At 33.2% G+C, this 20,790-nt stretch overlaps 5 protein-coding genes and 1 long non-coding RNA gene across 8 annotated transcripts; 3 read left to right on the top strand and 3 right to left on the bottom strand.

The window, feature by feature from the left end:
* The first annotated feature begins 1,261 nt into the window (after positions 1 to 1,261).
* On the top strand, positions 1,262 to 6,557 carry Flash (FLICE-associated huge protein). 2 transcript variants are annotated; one of them, XM_083040991.1, is made up of 6 exons: positions 1,262 to 1,392; positions 2,212 to 2,432; positions 3,195 to 3,367; positions 3,441 to 3,862; positions 4,142 to 6,287; positions 6,418 to 6,557. In XM_083040991.1, exons 2-5 carry the CDS (start codon positions 2,370 to 2,372, stop codon positions 6,283 to 6,285), a joined length of 2,802 nt encoding a protein of 933 aa, XP_082897117.1. In that variant the 5' UTR covers positions 1,262 to 1,392; positions 2,212 to 2,369; the 3' UTR covers positions 6,286 to 6,287; positions 6,418 to 6,557. The 2 variants fall into 2 exon arrangements, with proteins under 2 accessions (XP_082897117.1, XP_082897115.1); XM_083040989.1 differs by lacking the exon at positions 1,262 to 1,392 and having other exon boundaries at positions 1,958 to 2,432.
* LOC145937711 (putative acetylcholine receptor chaperone) lies at positions 6,450 to 12,402 on the top strand. Its single transcript, XM_083040994.1, has 4 exons — positions 6,450 to 7,169; positions 10,251 to 10,389; positions 10,647 to 10,753; positions 10,830 to 12,402. The coding sequence occupies exons 1-4, from the start codon at positions 7,059 to 7,061 to the stop codon at positions 10,941 to 10,943; spliced, it is 471 nt and encodes a 156-aa protein (XP_082897120.1). The 5' UTR covers positions 6,450 to 7,058; the 3' UTR covers positions 10,944 to 12,402.
* On the bottom strand, positions 9,668 to 10,702 carry LOC145937713 (uncharacterized). Its single transcript, XR_014425611.1, has 2 exons — positions 10,613 to 10,702; positions 9,668 to 10,523 (listed from the first exon to the last, which is right to left on the bottom strand). It is a non-coding gene; the product is annotated as an uncharacterized LOC145937713 (long non-coding RNA).
* Positions 11,448 to 15,142, bottom strand: Vta1 (vesicle trafficking 1). The gene is made up of 4 exons (XM_083040992.1): positions 14,779 to 15,142; positions 14,130 to 14,567; positions 13,926 to 14,066; positions 11,448 to 13,748 (listed from the first exon to the last, which is right to left on the bottom strand). The coding sequence occupies exons 1-4, from the start codon at positions 14,891 to 14,893 to the stop codon at positions 13,597 to 13,599; spliced, it is 846 nt and encodes a 281-aa protein (XP_082897118.1). The 5' UTR covers positions 14,894 to 15,142; the 3' UTR covers positions 11,448 to 13,596.
* Positions 15,143 to 15,894: 752 nt separating this feature from the next.
* LOC145937372 (sec1 family domain-containing protein 2) lies at positions 15,895 to 19,812 on the top strand. Of its 2 annotated transcripts, XM_083040386.1 has the most exons (11): positions 15,895 to 16,048; positions 16,375 to 16,613; positions 16,693 to 16,935; positions 17,107 to 17,376; positions 17,505 to 17,690; positions 17,835 to 18,083; positions 18,174 to 18,302; positions 18,385 to 18,616; positions 19,050 to 19,158; positions 19,335 to 19,484; positions 19,599 to 19,812. In XM_083040386.1, the coding sequence occupies exons 2-11, from the start codon at positions 16,416 to 16,418 to the stop codon at positions 19,810 to 19,812; spliced, it is 1,980 nt and encodes a 659-aa protein (XP_082896512.1). In that variant the 5' UTR covers positions 15,895 to 16,048; positions 16,375 to 16,415. The 2 variants fall into 2 exon arrangements, with proteins under 2 accessions (XP_082896512.1, XP_082896513.1); XM_083040387.1 differs by lacking the exon at positions 15,895 to 16,048 and having other exon boundaries at positions 16,499 to 16,613; positions 16,769 to 16,935.
* A 32-nt stretch (positions 19,813 to 19,844) lies between these two features.
* On the bottom strand, positions 19,845 to 20,789 carry Xrcc2 (X-ray repair cross complementing 2). Its single transcript, XM_083040393.1, has one exon. It carries the CDS (start codon positions 20,670 to 20,672, stop codon positions 19,845 to 19,847), a length of 828 nt encoding a protein of 275 aa, XP_082896519.1. The 5' UTR covers positions 20,673 to 20,789.
* Position 20,790: the final 1 nt, after the last annotated feature.

Here is a 20,790-nt window from a genome sequence, read left to right as displayed (position 1 = left end):
TATATTTTTCCTTGGTTCATCAATTTTTTTTGTTTTAGAAAATATTCCTTAGATTTTTTTATAAGTCTAATTCTCCATCTAGATATTTTGTATTCCTTTGCTAAGTTGATGATTTTCTCTCCATTATCAATCCGTTCTAAAATTTTAATACTATCTTCGATACTAGGAAGTGTTTTATTGACGTATCTCTGAAAGAAATATTTTTGTTCAATAATAATATATGCCATAAAAATATTAGAATTCTTTGAAATAATTTAGCAAAATTTATATTAATACATTAAACTCATTGACAAATTTTACTGATAATTCTTATTGACATTTTTCTTTATACTTGGTTTAATCGAAAATATATATACATGTGGATCGAAAATATATAAACATACAGATTTATATATATATATATATTTTGCTGTGATTATAGATTTTATTATACATCTGATCATTTAAGTAATTGTTTCAACTTCTTTATAAGAAAATAATTGCACCTGAGCAAAATTTATTTTGAAATTGCATCAAATTTCTGATGATACAGAAAAATTGGAAAAAACTTTGTCAATGAATTTAATCCCTAAATGTAATCATACCTTCTTTGATGTTGCTGATTTTTTTTTTTTTGTATTTTTAATCTTCATTGAATTTTCATACACATAATCTATGCTTTGGTATTCATTTTCAGATTTGAACGATTGGTCGAGGGTTGACATATCCTGCACATCAATCAATACACTATTATAAGGCTAGTGATACTTAAATTATTCATTTACTAGATTAATTCTGCATTAGTTTAAGTTAAAGAGAGTTTTTGTTATATATGTACATCTTTTTTTCATTTAATACAGACTAGAACTATGCAAGATAATTCAGTATATATATATATATATATATATAGAATTTATTTATTTCTTCTCTCTCTATGTAGTTATATTAAATACTTGAATATTTATATATTATTGTATTACCTTTTCAACAAGTTCAATGTCAAAATTTTCTTGTTCCTTCTCATTATTTGTGCCGAACAAGTCTTCTGAACAGGGTAGCATCTCTTCTTTACATTTGACCACTTCCTCGTCATTCTCAAACTCCATAGAGTGCAGCATATCTATTATCCTACGCTGGATTTCTTTACCCATGTGCTGGGAACGCTTTGAGATGGTTTTACGACTATTTTGCAAATCTATAATAATCTGCGCATCTTTCAATAGATCTATGCAATATTTCAGTGCATCAGTCAATTCTTGTCTTTCCTCCTCCAGTTTGAAAGGATCAAAGGGCATGCAGTTATTCTCTGTTCCGAAATCATCCAAATGATCAGGAGTGTTTTCCATCACAGCGATAAATTCCATTGGTTCCATCTTTGCTTCTGTGATCAAGACGACTTGAATCTAAACCACAGTATGTACTGTAAACTTATTCCTGTTTTTTTTTTCTTTCTTAACTCATTTGTTATTCGATCTGGCTGTTATAATTATCTGGCATTTTAATAGCGATAATCTGATTGAATATCATGGAATAACCGTTTTGTTATAAAACATGATTGCATCTTTCTTTTCTCTCGCTATATATTTGCCAATCTCATTAAAAACCTGTTTCTGAAATAGATGTTTACATACATTATCGTGTTATAAAATTATTATTATTATAAAAGGATGAGAAAATAAATTACTATGTGCATATTTATTGTTGATATTTGAAAAACGTTTACAGAAATATTTTGATGCTACGTATCGTGAGAATAGACGCTTGTAAAATGTAATTTTCACTCGTTGATTCAGCTAAGGATCTTGTTTACATTCGCTCTTCCAACAAAAACAATCGTTTGCATTCAAAAAAACACCGTAGACTTCCTCTATTTCTGAACTGGACGATTGTAAAATAATCCGACTCCATGAGGTCCCCCTCTATTCTGAATCCTTCACGATTCCCTCCCCCATTTTCATTCTACTCTCTCTCTCTCTCTCTCTCTCTCTCTCTCTCTCTCTCTCTCTCTCTCTCTCTCTCTCTCTCTCTCTCTCTCTCTCTCCCCCTCCCTCTTTGACATATGTCACGTGGCAAACGTAAAGTGGAGAAACATGAGTGGGAGGAAAAGTGTATATAGTAATGATCGGAAAATCTTTAAGGAGACAAAGAGAAATTCTATGGAAAGATTTGGCTTTAAAATATTTAGGAGTAGATTAGGAGAAAATTGACGAGAATGTTTTGATAATGCGATAGGACGAGTGTGTTTCGCGAGGAGGAGACGCTTCAATCAGGCTGCGATCAGCTGTTAACCGTCTTATATCTACGCATATGTATGGATACACGTGACGGTATAAGGAATAAGTGATCTCATTTCGGCAGGATGATCGTCTTGATATGAGAAATCGCATAAAATGGAGGATGATATTGATATTTATGCGGATTTACCAGCTATCGATTTGAATCTGGACAAAAATGTGAGAATTGTTTACGATAATGATTGATAATTGATCTCGATTAGCACGTTTACCTTGTAATATATATATATTACATATATATATATATATATATATATATTATATATATATTATATATATATATATATATATATATATATATTATAAAATATATATACAAAATATATATTAGTTGGTACTTGCATTAAAAGATTAAAATTTAAAGAAATTTAAATACTTGTACGAATATAACCTACAACGTAATGTTTTTCCCGCCATAAAGCTGTATTTCTATTTTGCTATTCTAGCTATGTTTGTTTTTACTATATAATCATGTTTATTTTATTATATATATATTTTGTTTATTGTCAATCCAGTGAATAGCTTTCTTCAATTACGCATATGGAATTTCATTATTCCACTCATTTATATCCATCTAAATTAGCTTTTTTTTTTCATAGTATTGTTATACATATTTTTAAAATTTATATTTATTTTCGAAATCGCTATTCTTCATTTTCTTGTTTTCTTATATTGAAGAATAACAATTCTGGAAGTAAATAATACTGAAGTTATATCGTAATACTATATATTCTATACAGTTTATTATAATTCTTGCAAAATCTAACTTTGATTCAACAAATTATAAGCGACAGATATTCTCATAAATCTTTTGCATCATTTTATGCCTAAAATAATATTAGATTATAAAAATAATTTTTATTAAGTGTATATATAGTATAAAATCAAATAATAAGTTGATGTTTATGAATTGCTGTGAAGGACCAGCTTTGTAATTGCGAGGAATTAAAGAAAGAACTTAGTTCACTTCAGAATAAACTTGAAGATATTCAAAAGATCAAGGATAATCTTGAGAAAAATCTGTCATCCTTATTGAAAACTGCAAGGTCTGAAATTGCAAGGAAGGACAAGATGATAAGCGATCTCAGAAAGCGGTATAATGAATGCTGTAATACAAAAATTATAATGTTGCGAAATCTTTTTCTAATGTCGTCATAACGATTACAGATTGGATGACACAACCTTCAGAAGAAATAACAAGGGTGAATCTCGGGATTTTTCTGCTCATAAATCATCACATCAGCAGCATACAATGGTCGAAAAGTACGAAAGTGCTCCCTTAGTGCATTCACAAGAGAATGAAACTGTATTGCATGAAACTGAATTTCATCGCAACGAAGATAAAAGTAAAAAACCACAGTATGAGGACCCACTGCCCACAGTATTTGCGGCGAGATTACATAAAAGACTTATGAAGGATGAAAAAGAAGACATGAAGCAGAGAACATCATTGAAGCTTGATATAGAAGCTAATTTAAAAGATATTCCTGAAGAAAATATCATAGAAAGTGATAAAGAGAATGGATCTCAATCCAATATGAATAATAATGGTGGTGAATCTAATACTATCCCACAACACTCTGATTCAGGTAATATATGTGTATTATATAAGATTAGATTAAATTTTACAAAACAATTTTCAACCTCTATACATAATTATGTAATGTAAGAAGCTCTCGATGCTTCAATATTAAAAGATATATTGCACTTTTTAATTGTATTATTCTCAATATTTGTACCTTAAAGAAGATGCATTAATTTGTGGAACAGTTGTATAATGAAACATGCTTAAGATTGATAAAATAACAAAAAATAGATATTTTTATTCTTAGAAATATAATTCAGGCTGTGCAATCTTATCGTTACAGAAAATCCATACAAAAAGAATTTGGGAAAGAGGATGAATGAAGAAGACGGTACGCGTGGGAATAAACGTTTGAAGATCGACGATAGCAAAGGCAAGACTGATGAGACTGATTACGATTGCACTATGCAATACGAGATGAAAGCCAATCTTGCGCAATACGAGATGAAAGATAATCTTGCAAAGTTCGAGGATCGACTGGACGTCGCGCATCATCTTAAAGAGGAAGAGGTTCCGCTCGACAAACGTAGAGCCGCTTCGGAGTATCAAGACACATCGAAATACAATCGAGATTGTACAAACGGTTGGAGGAGGGAAGAGAGAAGTAATTCTCGGATCGCTTCGACGTCGAATCACCTGGAAGAGCCTAATAATGGCTACAAGAAAGATGATTACAGATATAATTCGCGGAGAAGGAGTTATTCTAGAAGCAGGAGTGACTACGAGAGTTCGAGCGGCCACCATTTGAGAGAAAGATCGAATAGGACGTATAGAAACAGGAAATACGATGATTACAAATACGACAGTCAGTACAGAACAAAGAGAGACTACAGATTGAAGAGGGACTACGAGAACGTGGTGGAAGGTGAGAGTAAAACGAGACACAGGAGCAGAGAACGTGGTGATCTGGCCTGGGATAAATCCAGACACACATCGAGCGACATCGAGGACAAGGAAGGAACTAGTTCGTACAAGAGTAAAAGGTATGAGAGTCGCAGAATAAAAGAGACAAATGTTTTGCACAACAAAGGTTTGCATGAAAGGGACAAAGCTGCGGCGGAAATAGATTTCCGGGCGTCTTCTAGTCGCACAATTGTAAATACTACAGTGAATCACGGTGCTAAAAAGTGCCAAAAGACCACGGATCAAGATAAGGTAAAGAACGAATCAAATATTAAACCTATAAATTCGACGGAGAACTCGAATTATCTCGAAGAAGGTGAAATTGTAGATAGTCCCGAGAAGAAGATGGATTCGGCGAAAATCTCCAAAGATTATAAGTTGATTGAAAATGATACAAAAATCGAAGATAAAAACGAGGACACGATTGCATCTACAACAAATGACAAATCAATTCCTCTTCAAAACAATGTAATTACCGGAAAGCAATCAGATAAATCAGTCATAAGTACAAAAGAAGTCGAAGCAGCGTCCTGTTCTGTGCAAACAACTTTGAAAGATCCTGAAGAGACAGCGGAATCGAATTCCCCTGGCAAAAATAATGCGATAGTCGACGAGATGCGAAAGTGTAACAACGTCGAAGAGACATGCAAGTCTCAATCTAACGAGGATTTAATTGATTCAACTGTTTGTATTGTTGGAACGATCGAACAGGTGTGCGAGGTTCAATGTAATGAGAGTTTGACTACGGATTCGACTACTGATACTATTGGACCGATTAAACAGGTGTGCGATAGTAATGTCGTTAAAAGCCGCGTGGATGAAGAATCGAAGACCTCTATCATCGAAATGGCTGATTCCAACACTGAAGTCGGAAGGACAGACGATCCTGATGTCGAAAGCGCTGTCAACAAGGACAAAGTAAGCGAATCTACTACCTCTGAAAGTCCTGTTACAACCATAGAAGCGAATAATAGCGATAATAGTGCTCGCAAAATTGACGATGAAGAATCAAGAGGTTCCAAGGTCACCGCAAAAGTCGAGGCTGTGCTTATTCGTGATATCGAGAACGAAAATCAAGTGCCAGTCGAAAGCAAGAGCAACGTCGAGATAAACCATTCGTGCCTCAGCGATCATAATTACGTCCAGGATGCTCCTCCTCCTGCCAACGCTGTCCAAGAGTCAGCCGCGAGTCCAGGACGCTGCGAAACCTTGGAAGAAGCAGCGACGTTGAAGGAGACGAAGGCGGAAGAGAAGGTCGAGGTTTCATCGACGACCGGCATGAAGAGGACGACGTCTTCCAATACGGTGAAAACTAAGAAGAACCAACCGAGCAAAGGGATGGTGATTGCGCGCCGACGAAGAGCCGTGACGTTGAGCGACAGCAACGCGTCGATGACTGTCCTGATGAACACGAACAAAACGTCGTCCTCTGTCGTTAGCAGTAATTCTAATAGCAACGAGCCCTTCTTGAAGCCGCGAGCCTGCAAAGCGTCGCGCGCCTTCGTCAAGGCGTCATGTAAATAATTGTAAGACTTCTCTATCTTTATATATACAAGGTATCAATAAAAACTTTGTACGTACATAAGAATATAAGTCTAGAGATCGCGAGAGGGAGGGGACAATTTTTCACCATAGTTTCTATTTTTAATCTTCTAGCTTTAATCTCTTCATGTCTCGAGATCCGGATGAAGATCGATGCGATTTGAATAAGATGGGCCGCAAAAAATGTCCTTTGTTCGAAAGTTCGACTTCCCCTCCACATCAGGGATAGAGGAGAAGAGGGAGAGAGATTTCCAATCCAGCGTAACTCGAGTCGTCCCCTTCTCGAGGTTCACCGAGCCGTTGTAAACCAGAAGAAGAAGAAGAAGAAGAGGAGGAGGAGAGAGCATCTCCTATATCGATTAGCGAGGGGATGAGAAGCGGCTGCTCCGTATATCGATCAGAAAATAGCCGGCGCGCGTCGGCCGCTGACGTCATCGACACCAGGCAGGAGGAGAGGGGGCGTCCGCGGCGTCAGAGGACGTCGAGACGACCCGCGCCATGGATGTCGCCGCCGTCGTCGTCGTCGTCACCGTCGCCTTTGCCTTCTAACACACTCCGGAGGAACGAGCTTCATTTCTCGCGGGCATGTGCTCCTAGACTGTACCATATCTCTCTCTCTCCCCCTCTCTCTCTTGCTCGGTCTCCCTCCGCCTCGACGACGAGGTGCGAGCTCCGTGCTTAATCACGGGACGCTTCCGGTAATCGATCGGCGGCTCGTACTCGCGTCCACAAGGGCTTTATCGGGCCCCGTCAAGATGGGCTCTATAGTGCTCAAGTCGCTCTCGGTGCTGCTGGGGATATTCTTCGTCTTCGTCGGCACCATGAAGCTGACGTCGCACATCAGCAAGGACCTTCATAAGGACTTGGTAAGTCCTCGAGTCCCTCGCTCGCTCGCTTTAATAAGGCGCGCTGGGGAATGAGTAGTGGCTATGTTGTTTTATTGACTTCAGAAATCAATAAAAAATGCATCGTTTGTCGTCAAACCGCTCCTATCCGGTGTATCATTGTAATTCGAGCCAGCGAAATTGATTGACGGGTCCCCGATAAAGCGAGAGATTGATGAAGGTCGCCGCGACTCGTTAAAATTTGACAGTTAATTAATCGAATGATAGGATACATTTTAACAAAATTGAAATTGATAGATGATAAATAATTGTTGAAAACAATCACTGTTTTATGGATGCTAAGTTAATGATTTAATCAATTAAAGTGATAGCGAATTTGACAGATGTCAGAATCTATCAATCGATCATTAATATGTGTATAAGTAAATGTTCATTTGATGATCTGTTGATTGTCAAATCGCTCGAATGTAACGTTCGATTAATTAATTATTAACAATTAGATAATTAAAATAATTATATAAATAGTTATTATAATAATTATATAAATAATTATATAATTATATAAATAAATAATTATATAAATAATTAAATAATTATATAATATTATAATAATTATATAAATAGAACGAAAGAAAAAAAAATAATTGTATAAATAGTGGGGAAAAAGATATAATAATTTTATATAAATAGTGGGAAAAAAGATAAAAAATAATTACACAAACAGTGAGAAAAAAAGAGACTATTTGTGATTATATCGAATTGACAGACTGGACGCCATTTGTCACTTGTGTACATATATTTTCGCTTATGTAATTTCGCGGGACGTCGGAGTCTGGTACGAAAGTGGATATACGCGTGTGTACATACATCTGCATCCCGTCTGTCATGCGGAGAGCCTGGCTTGGCTTATTATGTAACGTGCTTATGGCAACGGCGTTTTCCCCTCGCCAACTCGAGAGAGCGATATCCACGTTCCCACGATGTCCGTTTCCGCGTGTTTCAACTCAAGTGTGCGCGAAGATAAAAAATCCGACGAATGATGAATGTGAAGTTTGAGGGAGAGAGAAGATCACTAATCTTTTATATAATAGATTTTTATAATAATTTCTCATGTAAATGTGTAATTTTAAGTGGCAAATTATTCTCTGACCCTTTGTAAATTCAAGGAACGTGTCATTTATCTCCTATCCTACGAGAGAATTTTGTCTTGCGAAGTATATTAATTTATTTTAATTAATATGTTTTTTTGAAAGTAAGAGAGAGAGAGAGTTAAAATGCTTCTTTATATTTCAATTTAGCGAGAATGTATTTTAATTAGATGATATTAATAGGAAACACACGCATGCGCGATGCTTTTAAATTTCTCAATCTTAATCTCTCCCTGCATACATTTATGTTTAAATTTAAACAGATGTCTCTTAAGATTTTCAATGTATTCTTCTTCTCTATTATATAAATATGTATATTATGTATAAAAACAAAATTAAGAAAGTTTGTAAAATTTGAAGATATTAGAAACAATAGTTATTATTTATATACATAAAAAAATTAATTTGAATGGACTAATAGAATTTGTGTTGTTTTAAAAATAAATTTTGCCGTGTACAAAAAAATTTTAAACAAGTCTCAATAAGGATTTCAGAAACTGTATCGATAATTAGCATATATATATATATAATCGAGATTAAATTAATTAGTTACATTTTATTTAATATCTTGGCACTCTTTAGAAAAACACGATTAAAATGACTGCTAAAATTATAATTGACACTTTACAAATTGGCACATCCAACTTATTGCATTCTAAATTATTTTACACATTTGTCTTATCACACATTCCATTGATAATTATTTTACCAATGCATTTTTCTAAGACAGTTGATGTAATTGTGATAAACTCAAAGAAGAGACGCTAATTAAATTAATTTTAAATTAATTTTAAAAATGAAATGAGAGAAAATTACGATCTTCGATTAAATGAGCTAATGCGATGCCAAATACTTGATTGTGACATCAGCTGACTATGACAGTTGCAATGAGAGGGCCTCAAGGCTATCGGAAAAAATATAATTTCTGAAATCTCACCGATTATAAGGCGCATGCCATATCGCGTAGCTCGTTTTATATAGACGATGTAAAAATATACACACGCTCAATAACGATATATATAATATCGAGAGCATACTAGAATATATACAAGTACTAGGATACATTGTGATTAAAGACAGCGCTCTTTTATCTCGCGAAATATTTAAATAACTGATAAATTATATATATATATATATTATATTATATATATCTGTGTGTGATAAACATAATGTCTAATTATTGTTAAAAAACTTATAATATTTTATCTTCTTTTCGTAACAGTTTTTAAAAAATAAAGTAAAGTAATGTAAAGTATCTTCTCTCTCTCTTAATATATACATATAAAAGGCGAATCGTTCGGTGTATCATTCCGCTATTTCGGAACTCCGACATTACCCAACGAAAATGATATTAAAGTAAATACTCGTACAGATTGTTTGGTCAAACGCCAATAAGCTTGCTGACTTGCTGGCGAATGATATTTATATACTTCGCGTATTAGAACAAGTCGCATTTTCTCTACATCCTCGTTGAATTGTCTGAGACTGCCAAGACGGGCTCGATTATTTTGCCATTACACATGATATTAAATTTAAATAAATATATTGCATACAGTGATTAGACACACAATTAGATATTTTATTTGAATAATTTTCTTCTTAACGAGATTTATATATATGTATATATTGTATTTTATATTTTTATATCTAAAATTTTTAACATTTAATCTTGATAAGAAAATAGAGAGAGAGATGACAATCTAAATTTGTTAAAAATTCATCTAAAGTTACCTAAAAAATACGATTTGTCACTTATTTACGTTTCTAAAACATAGTTCATGTTTCGATTTTCTTAAAGGAAAAATTATTTGAGCTTTTGACATAAAATAACGCGATATTAAATTGGATTACTCTCATATACAATTATCTTGATATACAAGCGATTTATTTTTTATTTTTTAAATGTATCTTTATCGATATTTTAAAATACTAATTTCCTTTTCTTGTTTCGCAGAGAAAGGAATATGTCAAATACGCAAAAGTGTTCCCGCTCTCGGGGACGCTCGACTTCAAGGTGCCCAGCAAGTGGTACCGAAGAGTCGTTGGCTCGCTGGAGATCATCTGCGGCCTCGCCATGGCGATTATTCCAAGTCGTAGGTGCAAAGAATTAACTACTCCACTTCTTCCGACCGTAATATACTCTCCCTTTGCAGACGACCTGCGTTAGATTATTTTTTTTCTCATATCGTCGATTCTTGACTTGAACCATTGAATTTACTGTAGATGCCTAGAATTTTTTCAAAGATACTTAGATTCACGTAGATTTTCATCCCTGTGCATTTTTTCACTCTATTGTAGAAACGTTTCACATCTTACAAACTTGAAATTAATCGTGATAAATTTTTTTCAGACAAAGTTAAGAACTTATCGAACACAGTGCTTCTTCTCCTGATGCTGATGGCTGTGTATTCCCATTACATGGTCAACGATAAGTTCGAGAGGATCGCCCCGGCACTGGTGAGTAATTCGATTGAATTTCACGTGCTTGATTTTTACACGAACTGCGTAAAAAACGGAATGTGATCCTTTCCAGGTATTCTTCTTTATGCTGACGGGGCGACTGGTGATCGACTGGCAGCTGAGACGAGAGGATACGCAATCGGTGACGGCAAACGGCGTCGATGACAAAGCTAAGAAGCAAGACTGAGCGGGATTACATTTGAAGAACGCGTCGTTTATCACGTTAACTCACTTGAGTCTCACGATTTCGTTTCTGGAACACTATGAAACACCGTAAAGTTAGTGTTCATTTACTTCAAACGTCTTTCTTTCTTTCATTAAAAAAAAATGTAACTTTTTTAAAAAACCTCGAGAGACACCGTTTGTTCAATATCTTTTCTTTTTTTAAATCTCTTTTCTGATGTGTATAAACTTGAGAGATACTCGACAAGAAACTATATCTATATATAATATCTAGAAAGAAAAAGAAACGACATCATTTGGGATCATATGTTAAATTAGAAAAGAGTATACGCTTTTGAAAGAGGAAGCGAGATGGGAAACGAATGATTTACGGTGATCATTTTTAATGCGAATAGTGAGATGAATCTTCGTTGCACTCTATGTCTACCTTGAGCACTATATTGCAATACGGTTTAGAGAATAAAAGGCGGGCGTCGTTAAATGATAAGATTTGCAATTGATTGCGAAGTTGTGGAAAAAAAAATAATTTCTTAGCTTTATTACCTTTCTTATCTCATGATGTAAATTATTTGATATAAATACGGATTTATCTCGATGCACTACAACTACTAATTTAGTGATTAATTAAATCTGTAATACAAAATTCGATTGTTAATATTAATAGTAATCGCGCAGTCCGATAAGAGATCGGTGAACGTTGTTTTCGCTAATCGATGTGATAGTGTTTCATCCCGCAACAATTTGATCCATTATTAAGACAAGACATTATTGCATCAATGTCGATTATCGCTGGCCATGGTTAAAGAAATTATCTCTTTATATTATACCAGTTAAGACAATGATACGAAAAAAAAGCAAAACAACAGAGATAATCAATTATCAATGTTAATTTTAAGCTTGTGATTAACTTATTCTGATTAATAATTCTCCGTCTCTTTTTATCTCTTTTATAATTACAACATAATAATTATCGTACACAAATACACACATATATATAGCTACACAATATAACAATACTGTAATATAAGCAGCTATATAATATAAACAACTAAAAATATATATATATAGCTACAAAAATAAAGTTAAACTAGAGATATAGCCCTTCTATATACATATATAGAACGATATAAACAAGTATAATATAAAGAAATCCATGATATGTACGAGACTAGTTATGACACAAATGGAGAAAAAAAAATTTAATTTGCCACTAATCGACATTGATGCGACCGGTTCTCGGTGACGTTAGCTTAAGTATGAGGTACTAACTGCCACTTGAATGAATGTGTCCTTATATATTTCGTGCGAGGATGCGTGTATGGATATATAGAGAAAATGTTTCTTAGTAATCGAGACACACACACAACACAAAATGTTAATTTATTTCTTAAAAACTTCACGTGCGAATAAGGAGTGTGTGATCGGACAATTTGATAAATAAAACCAAAATTAAAAGTGAGAAATTAATAGATAGACTTTCCTTTAATCACCATTCGATACCCACGATCATATTTTCAATATATTGGCAATAATTTGTGGAATGTTTACGCACTTGAATGAAATCGACATCTTCTCTTTATAAAAATATAATAATTATTATTATAAATTATATTAATTTGCTTTGGACTTTGAAAAGGTACTGATATGGTATATTTCTGTCCAAAGCATAATTATGTTAAATGTTGGAATTTTCTTGTTTGTATATAAAATCGCAATGAAGTACGTATATATATATATATATATATATATATATATATATATATATATATAATTACATCGTTTAAATGTTGTACCAAGAAAGTATTGTGTATTGTCATTTAAATGTTAAAACTTTTCGATATAACCACATTTTTATATTATGCAATGTTTAATAAAAATAAGGAAATTGAAAAGATTAATATTCGTGAATGTGTATGTATATATTTTATTTATTTATTTTTCTCCGGCGTTAAGTATATATAAAAAAATATATTATGTACAAGAGATGCGTTAAGTATAGACACATCCCGCGACACGAAATATAATAAATCCATTTTATTTATGGAAATTAAATTCTAAAGTTCGCAAAAATATATACTGTTCCTCAAAAATCATCAAGCTGTTTCAAAACATTTTCAGTTAATTTTTGTAATAAAATTTGTTTTAACAATTTCAATTTTTATTTTTTCAGGATAACCGACTTGTACTATTTAAATGTTCTCAATTTCTTTAGTTTATTAGCGAATTAACAACAACTTTCTCTCTGGAAAAATCCCTACATTGATAAATATTATTAAAAAATTATTTGAGGAACAGAGTATATTGTGATGTTGAAGTTTTCATTAGAGAACATATTAAAGTTCTCGGGGCAAGTAATTTTAATAAATATGATCAAACTACAATTCTATCTTATTTCGAACAACAACAGCTAAAAACGTAATCTGTAACAACTTCCGTTTTAATTATATAAGTGCAACACATACGTATATTCAAGGCCAATTTGACTAGTTATTGTAAACTTGTCTCTATTTTCGCCTTCTATTATCTGTTCAAAAGTTGCACATGTATAAAAATTGCTCAATATTAGTAAAATATTTTTTACTGACCATTACAGGAAACAAGCGACAAGTTTAACGCTGTTAATGGCAAGCAAGCAGTTATATATGCTCTTCCTTCCTCTATGCCGGTTCCTGGCCAGTAGTTAAAAGATGTATAGCCTTCCGAAGATTCATTACAGAAGTAGATACATCATCATAGTCCAATGCGCTACTCGCCCATTTCATAAACTTTTGGGCCTTACTAATTTGCTCTACCGACAGATTAGCACCACCTATAAAATTTCATTGTGTTAAAAAATGAAATAATTATTTCAATCAATTATCAAATCATTGTGTATCTTTGAAGATACACAAATATACTGTATTTTTAATTATTTATTTATTCCTTTTCTTGTTTTCATAAATTAATATTTTTGTAAATAAATTTTAAAATACATTATAGAACTTACTTTCTGTCTTATATGCAGTACTGTCTTCTGGATCGAATGACTGAGTTCTTGTAGTTGGTGGATTCGCAGGAATAGATGGAAAATTTTGCGGAGTATTGTCCTTGGGACTTTCAGCTGCAGGATTTACATTCAAATCGGCATCTAATAATCATAAAAATGTTTCTTAATATCTAATAACTTGACAAGAGGATAAATAATCCTTACCATCTGTGTTTGATGCCTCAACAGAATCGTTTTCTTCACCCTCTTCTTTCATTGGCCCTGGTACTGGAGTTTCCCCATTCACTAAGCAGTTGTGAATATAAGCTGCTTTCCATTGCGCATACTTTCGATTCTGTGCTGCTTCTACGCTCAGTTCTCCAAACAATGTCAACACGTCGTACAATATCTGAGCGGTATAAAAGCTTTGCACTACATTCTTTGAAAAATTCGCAGCTCTATCGTTCTTATCGGCATATAAGAAGAGCTTCAAGGCCCAATTTTCCAAGTGTGCTTGAGCAGCTACATCATTAGTAATAGCCTCATTATCATGTAGTTCCTTCTTTGTTGTCTCCAACCAGTCCATTAACTTTAATAAGAAATTTGTCTCCTCCGATGTCTTTGTAGATAGCTTTAATCCAGTTTGAAGAGCATAAAGACGACCTGTTTTGACAAGAGAAATTTTAATGTTTCTCTAGCTTATCAGAGTAAGAGAGAAGGCAAGAAATGTTAAATCTCCAATAAAAAATATCTAAATAAATTTATAAATAAAGATATACTAAAAGATATTGAAAATATTTTGAGATATTGTGAAATATATATATCTTCACATAGCTAAAAAATAGAAATGTACGATATATTATTATATACATACACCAATAACTGACGACACAGTCTCGCTGATCGTGTTTCGCCGCGATCGTTAAATATTGTTGAATGCTTTTCAAAGGAGCCGGAGTTTTCGGCAAGTCGGGTCCTGTAAAAGCCATTGAAGTAACAAAGACGTCAAAGGTGATTAAAGTTTAATTTCCTCTAGACAGATCACGTCTTGAAAATATATCGGGGAATATATTTTTTAACGCACGAATTTTAATTATCAGGATCCTTTTAACACTTGATTGAAGCTGACTTATTAAAGTACAACCAATTCTCGTATTGTACATATAAACTGGCTGTCAGGATTTCCGAGATAAAGAAGGAAAGTATACTTTGGCGCCAATCGATAATATCATCATAATGTCTTTTAATATGCCCGAAAAATCGTCCGAGTTAATAGGAGAATATATTTTGCGAAGAGGTAGTAGATAGTAGTGCAGCAAAATATGTCCGAAAAATCGTCTAAGTTAATAGGAGAATATATTTTGCAAAGAGGTAGGTAATAGAAAAATATATTTTCGAAAAGGTTATGTCGGTAATAAAGGGAGATTAATTACCGACCGAAGTCGATAATTTAACAATCTTCACTGCCGACCTAACCTCTTCGAAAATATATTTTTCTATTACCTACCTCTTTGCAAAATATATTCTCCTATTAACTTAGACGATTTTTCGGACATATTTTGCTGCACTGCTATTTACTACCTCTTCGCAAAATATATTCCCCTATTAATTTCGATGATTTTTGAGACATCAGAAAGACATATTGCTTGCACTATAGACTCTTCGCAAAATATATATGATACTTTTAAATGAAAAATTTACAATCTTAAATTAAAAATGACGTGAATATTTATATTTATCAATAAATTTTATATTTTATATAATATATTATATGTATACAAATATATATTATACATATATATATAAATTATATAATATATATATATATATAATTAATAATTATATATATATATATATATATATATATATATATATATAATTAATAATTATATATTATATAAGTTTTAAGAAGGTATATACATGCACTCTTTATATCATTGCGAAAATATTGCTATTGATGATATCATTTTAATGCGATTTCGTTTCTCTACAGTTCTCTCAGTTACTTCGCCTTCATTTGTTGCCTTGCTCAGCTTCAAGTTTTAATTCAAGCTTCAATCTTCTCTCTGACAATGTAGAAATATTTTATATATTATTTATATATATGTGCTTTAAAAAATATTTAAAATTTAAAATAAAAATTAGTAAGTATATATATATCTGTAAATATATATATATATATATCTGTAAATATTTCCTCAAAACTAATGTAAATATCAAAGCTAAATGTCATCGGTATGACAGATTTCCTAACCCAAAAGTGGTCAACTTTAACTGTTAATATTTCGCTTTGCGGGGCAGAGCGACGCTTTTTTCTGCCAGATTCTTTCATTTTAAGCAAAAACGCGTCGAATGAGTGCAAATTTATTGATATTTGAGATGAGGCCGCTAAACTGAATAATTACCTATTTTATTTTGATTTAATTCAATTATTATTTTTTAAAATAATATTCGTTGTTCATTTTTTCAGGATAAGAACGAAGAATTTCATGTTCCTGTGAATAATTAATAATGGAAAACGTCAGTGATCTAGAGCACTTTCTTGCTGACACTTGGCACGATGTCGCGAATCTTGTACGTGAATCCGCTGTCTACGTAGATCATGCAGCAACGGAGTGTCTACATTGGTACACCGGAGGCAGGACGTACTCCTTCCTTAGGGACGCTGGTGCAGCGTCGGTTTACGAATTGGCCATGTACAATTTTCGTGTATGTATATGTGAAAGCAGGATATTATCTGTCTTACATTAGTAGAATTATTAATTCATTGCAATCTGCCCTGTTACAGTATGTCAAAGTGCAGAATTGCAAGAAGGCTGTTATTATTTCAACCTCCACTGATCCAGCATTTTATCAACGTACAGTTAAGATGATAATGGAGAAGAATGCGTTTGATTGTTGTACAATTGTCACCGCTGCGCATCCAACTGTACTGAGTTACGAGGACACGGTCCCGTTAGAGGATAGAGTGGATTATAACAAATTAAAGAGGGATGTGAAAAGCTGGATGCGTTCCAATCAACAGTCACAAGTAAGCAGTTGTTCCATATGTGTATATATCATATTTAATAGTATTAATGTCCAGTTGTGTCTAGAAAATTTAATTTCACTTTTATTATATTATTAATTATTATTAATTATATTATTATTTTATTATTATATTATTATACATGAAGTTGACTTTATTGTTATTGATTTACAGGACTGTTCAGTGACGATATTATTTCGACCAATTTTCATTAGTCCAATAGACGATGGTTTATTCGTGACGCCGCCTTTTGGTGATCTATTATCACCTTTAAATAGTGAGTTAATAAAGAATTCAGAGTGCATAGTCGATCATCTTGTCAGCTTATTTAACAGTTTGTTTACATACTTGAACTTGAAGGAAGACATTTATTCAATGGGAAAATTCAGTGAGTGTGTCGCTGAAAAATTAGAAATGCTACCGGCAGCTGTTAATCGTAGAAATGTAAGTATTTTGTTATAAAAGCATAATTATAATAATCGTAATTAAATAAAAAAGATAAAGATGAGTTATATATATTAGAAGATATATTAAATATCTTATTTTAATATATATTTTATTCTGTACATTAGAATTTACCTGGTGCAAAGAGAAAAGGAGTATCTTTAATCTTTGTCGATAGAGCATTAGACCTTTGTACTCCTACTAGTAATAATACTGAATCGTTGCTAGCCAGGATATTGTGTACTTTACCACATTTACCTCATCACTGCAATGACGTTGCTATAAACATGTCTCCTCTATTTTGTGGCTCACAGGTACATTAATCCGTAAAAAATTAACAAGGCATATATTTCATGTTTGATTATTATGAATAATATCGTAGGAGAATATTGTAGAAATAGCATTATTATGTGAAAATTGTAAGTTTTTATCTTTAATATTAGTTTGCATTTTTCAAGGAACTTGTCGAGGTACCAGGATGCTTGGCCAGTAACGACAAAAACCTGATGAATACATTAATCACGAAAAAGCAAAAAGAGGTGTTGATTGCTATGAACAAAATGCTCAATGACATATTTTCGACAAAAGAAAACCTAAAATCAAAACTAGCAACAAGGATTTCCGCGCACAGTCTAGAGAAACTTGTAAATAAATTCAAAGACACAGATAATCTTGATGCTATAACGGAATCAAGCAAAAAACTTCAAGTATGTATATCAATGACAGAATTTTTTTTATCATATACACAAAATTGAGGAAATTACATGTTTGATGAATATTATACTTTATTTATTTAGGTGGTGCTGGGAATTATACAAGCCCTAACGTCGGAGAAAACTTCCCAATTAGATCTATTGATTAGTCTCGAGAAATTGGTGTTGCAAAACATAGCTGTAAGTCGTGACTCTACGAGTGTGCTTGGGCAAGTAATTATCGAATTTAGTTTCTCACATTTTTCGCATACTTATATCTTATTTCGTTCCGGCTATATCTTTCAAATACTTTCAGTTCAGCAATATAATACGAACTCGCGAGAAACGAGGTCTGGATACAGATAATATATTGGCACTTTTGGTACATATTTATGCGTTGGCTGGAACGGAAATACAATTTTCTCCTCAACAAGAGCAGCAGCTGAAGGACGCCATCGCCGATGCTATATTTGAAGATATCGCGAAATTAAACGAGAATCCAGTCAATAATAAGATGTCAGTGTATCAACAAACTTTATTACTCTTTGGTTCGTAAAATATTATATATAATACAGAAATTAACAAATTAAACAGTCAAGAATATTGAAGGATTCTATTGTTCGTGAAAAATATTTTAACATTGCAACAACACAAAACAAAAATCTATATAATATAAAAAAAAATTGTGTTTAGTCAAATTATATAAATTTAATATTTTGATTTAATTTATACAAACTACATTTAATTCAAATAAATTGTCTCAGAATTTATTAAACAAATAACGATTTACCCAAAATATTAAATTAAATTATATCTGATTGTATATCTATAATATATTAAATTATATTAAATTTGTTGTACAAAAATATAGATTGCATCTAATTAAATTGATAATATCTAATCATATTAAGATACATATAAAGTAAAAATAATAATAAAGGTATTTGTAATAATATTGTTCTAATAATGTATCTAAATTAGGTGTTACTGATGATCAGTCCATAAAGGAAACGTCTGCAAAAGTAGCAAAACGCATCATGAATGTTTTACATGAAATAGCACAGCAACGTGCATTTCTACATGATTACACGTATGAAATTATATTGCATTTCTAATTTATTCACGAAATTAAATGGACAATCTGTGAAATTAAATGTATATAATGCTTTTAATTTCTATAATTGATGTCTTTGATTTTTTTTTTCAATATTTACTTTATATTTATAAAATATAATGGGGAGAATGATTAATTTATATCTTTTACAGTTCCTTGATGTCCAAATCGAGTTCTCAAGAGATTGTCCGACGTGTTGGAATCTTGCAACAATTACTGACAGACATATTCCATCCAGACAGATATGAAATTCCTGATTTACACCAGAGATCATCTTCATCCTTGCTTTCAGCTGGATTCAAGTAAGTTGAAATGCATAATACATTTTTATTGTAATACCATATCTTATGCAATCGTTTTTTAAATTTTTCTAAAAAAATTTTGAAGGCTTGTCTGATACATGTATATATTTACAGTTTATTTTCCAAGGGAAGAGTGAAACACTATCCATGCGACAACGATTGGGTCATCATTTACATTATTGGAGGTGTCACACCGGAGGAAGTAAGAGAAGCTAAAGAAATTATATCGTCATTCAATCCAAATTGTCAAACAACGATAGCAGGTTCGAGACTGTTAAATCCATTAGACATAGTGGACAAATTTCTTCTCTCATCGATCGATTACTGATCAAAAATTATTATTTCACTTCCGATATATCATCAAAGAATCCACTTTATACCAGAATCAGAAATTGTATAACGAATCTGCTTTACATCTTCCGCAGATTGTGCATGGCATATAAATTCGCGACCCGCAGAACTTTGACAAAGTTTCAGCCTGTAATTCAAACCCGTTCCCTCCAACAGAGTCTTACATTTAGAGTCACTTGGACTAGTTACGGACGCTTCGTGTTCAGATACCGACTTATCCCATCTCGTGTAAACCGTCACATTGCAAAGCCTAGATATCCGAGCTCGAATGAGCCTCACCAAGCTCCTCGCATACTGATTCATACTCAGTATACCTCTCTCCCGTCTCGTCTGCCAATAATACGCCAGTATATTATCTATAGCCAGCAGAGCGACCCTCTCGTTGCAGAGGAGCTCGTCCTCCAGAGCGTGAAGGGACAGCTGCAGCTGATCGTTGTTGCAACACTTGATCACCGTCAGGTTCTCCAGGGACTTTCTCACAACCAGGTCCACCGTCTCGACCGGTAGTTGCATCCCGGCTGTCCGACAGGCGGTTCGTGTAATAATGGTCATCAGTTCAACCAGCTTACTCATCTGGACGTGACCGAAGGTGTCGATCAGGATCGCACAGGAGTCGCATCCGTCAATCTTGATCCCTTTGTACCTCGCGGGCAAAATGCACCTCGCTATAAATTGACATAACAGCAGGGTCTTCCCCGTGGACGAGGCTCCGACGATCTCGACGACGTTCCGGTCGCCGATGTCACCAGGGAACAGAGTCTCGTCGAGGTTAACCGAGCGACGTCTCTCCCTGAACCTCGACAGCAGCTCTAGTCCGCCTTCGGAGTGGAACTGCATTTTATTATTAATGCATCTCCCTCGTTTTCTCCTGTCGAATATTAATCAATTAGCGTTTGATATATTATTTTAATTTTCGTGAATCAAAACATAAAAAACCGCGTTTTTCGTGGCAGCC

The sequence above is a fragment of the Prenolepis imparis genome, unplaced genomic scaffold (genome assembly GCF_030444845.1).
Source record: "Prenolepis imparis isolate NDT839.2.m4 unplaced genomic scaffold, iyPreImpa1.0 SCAF_6, whole genome shotgun sequence".
NCBI classification, from domain to species: domain Eukaryota; kingdom Metazoa; phylum Arthropoda; class Insecta; order Hymenoptera; family Formicidae; genus Prenolepis; species Prenolepis imparis.
Note: the sequence above shows the minus strand (reverse complement) of the source record. Positions and strands in the feature narration are given on the sequence as shown.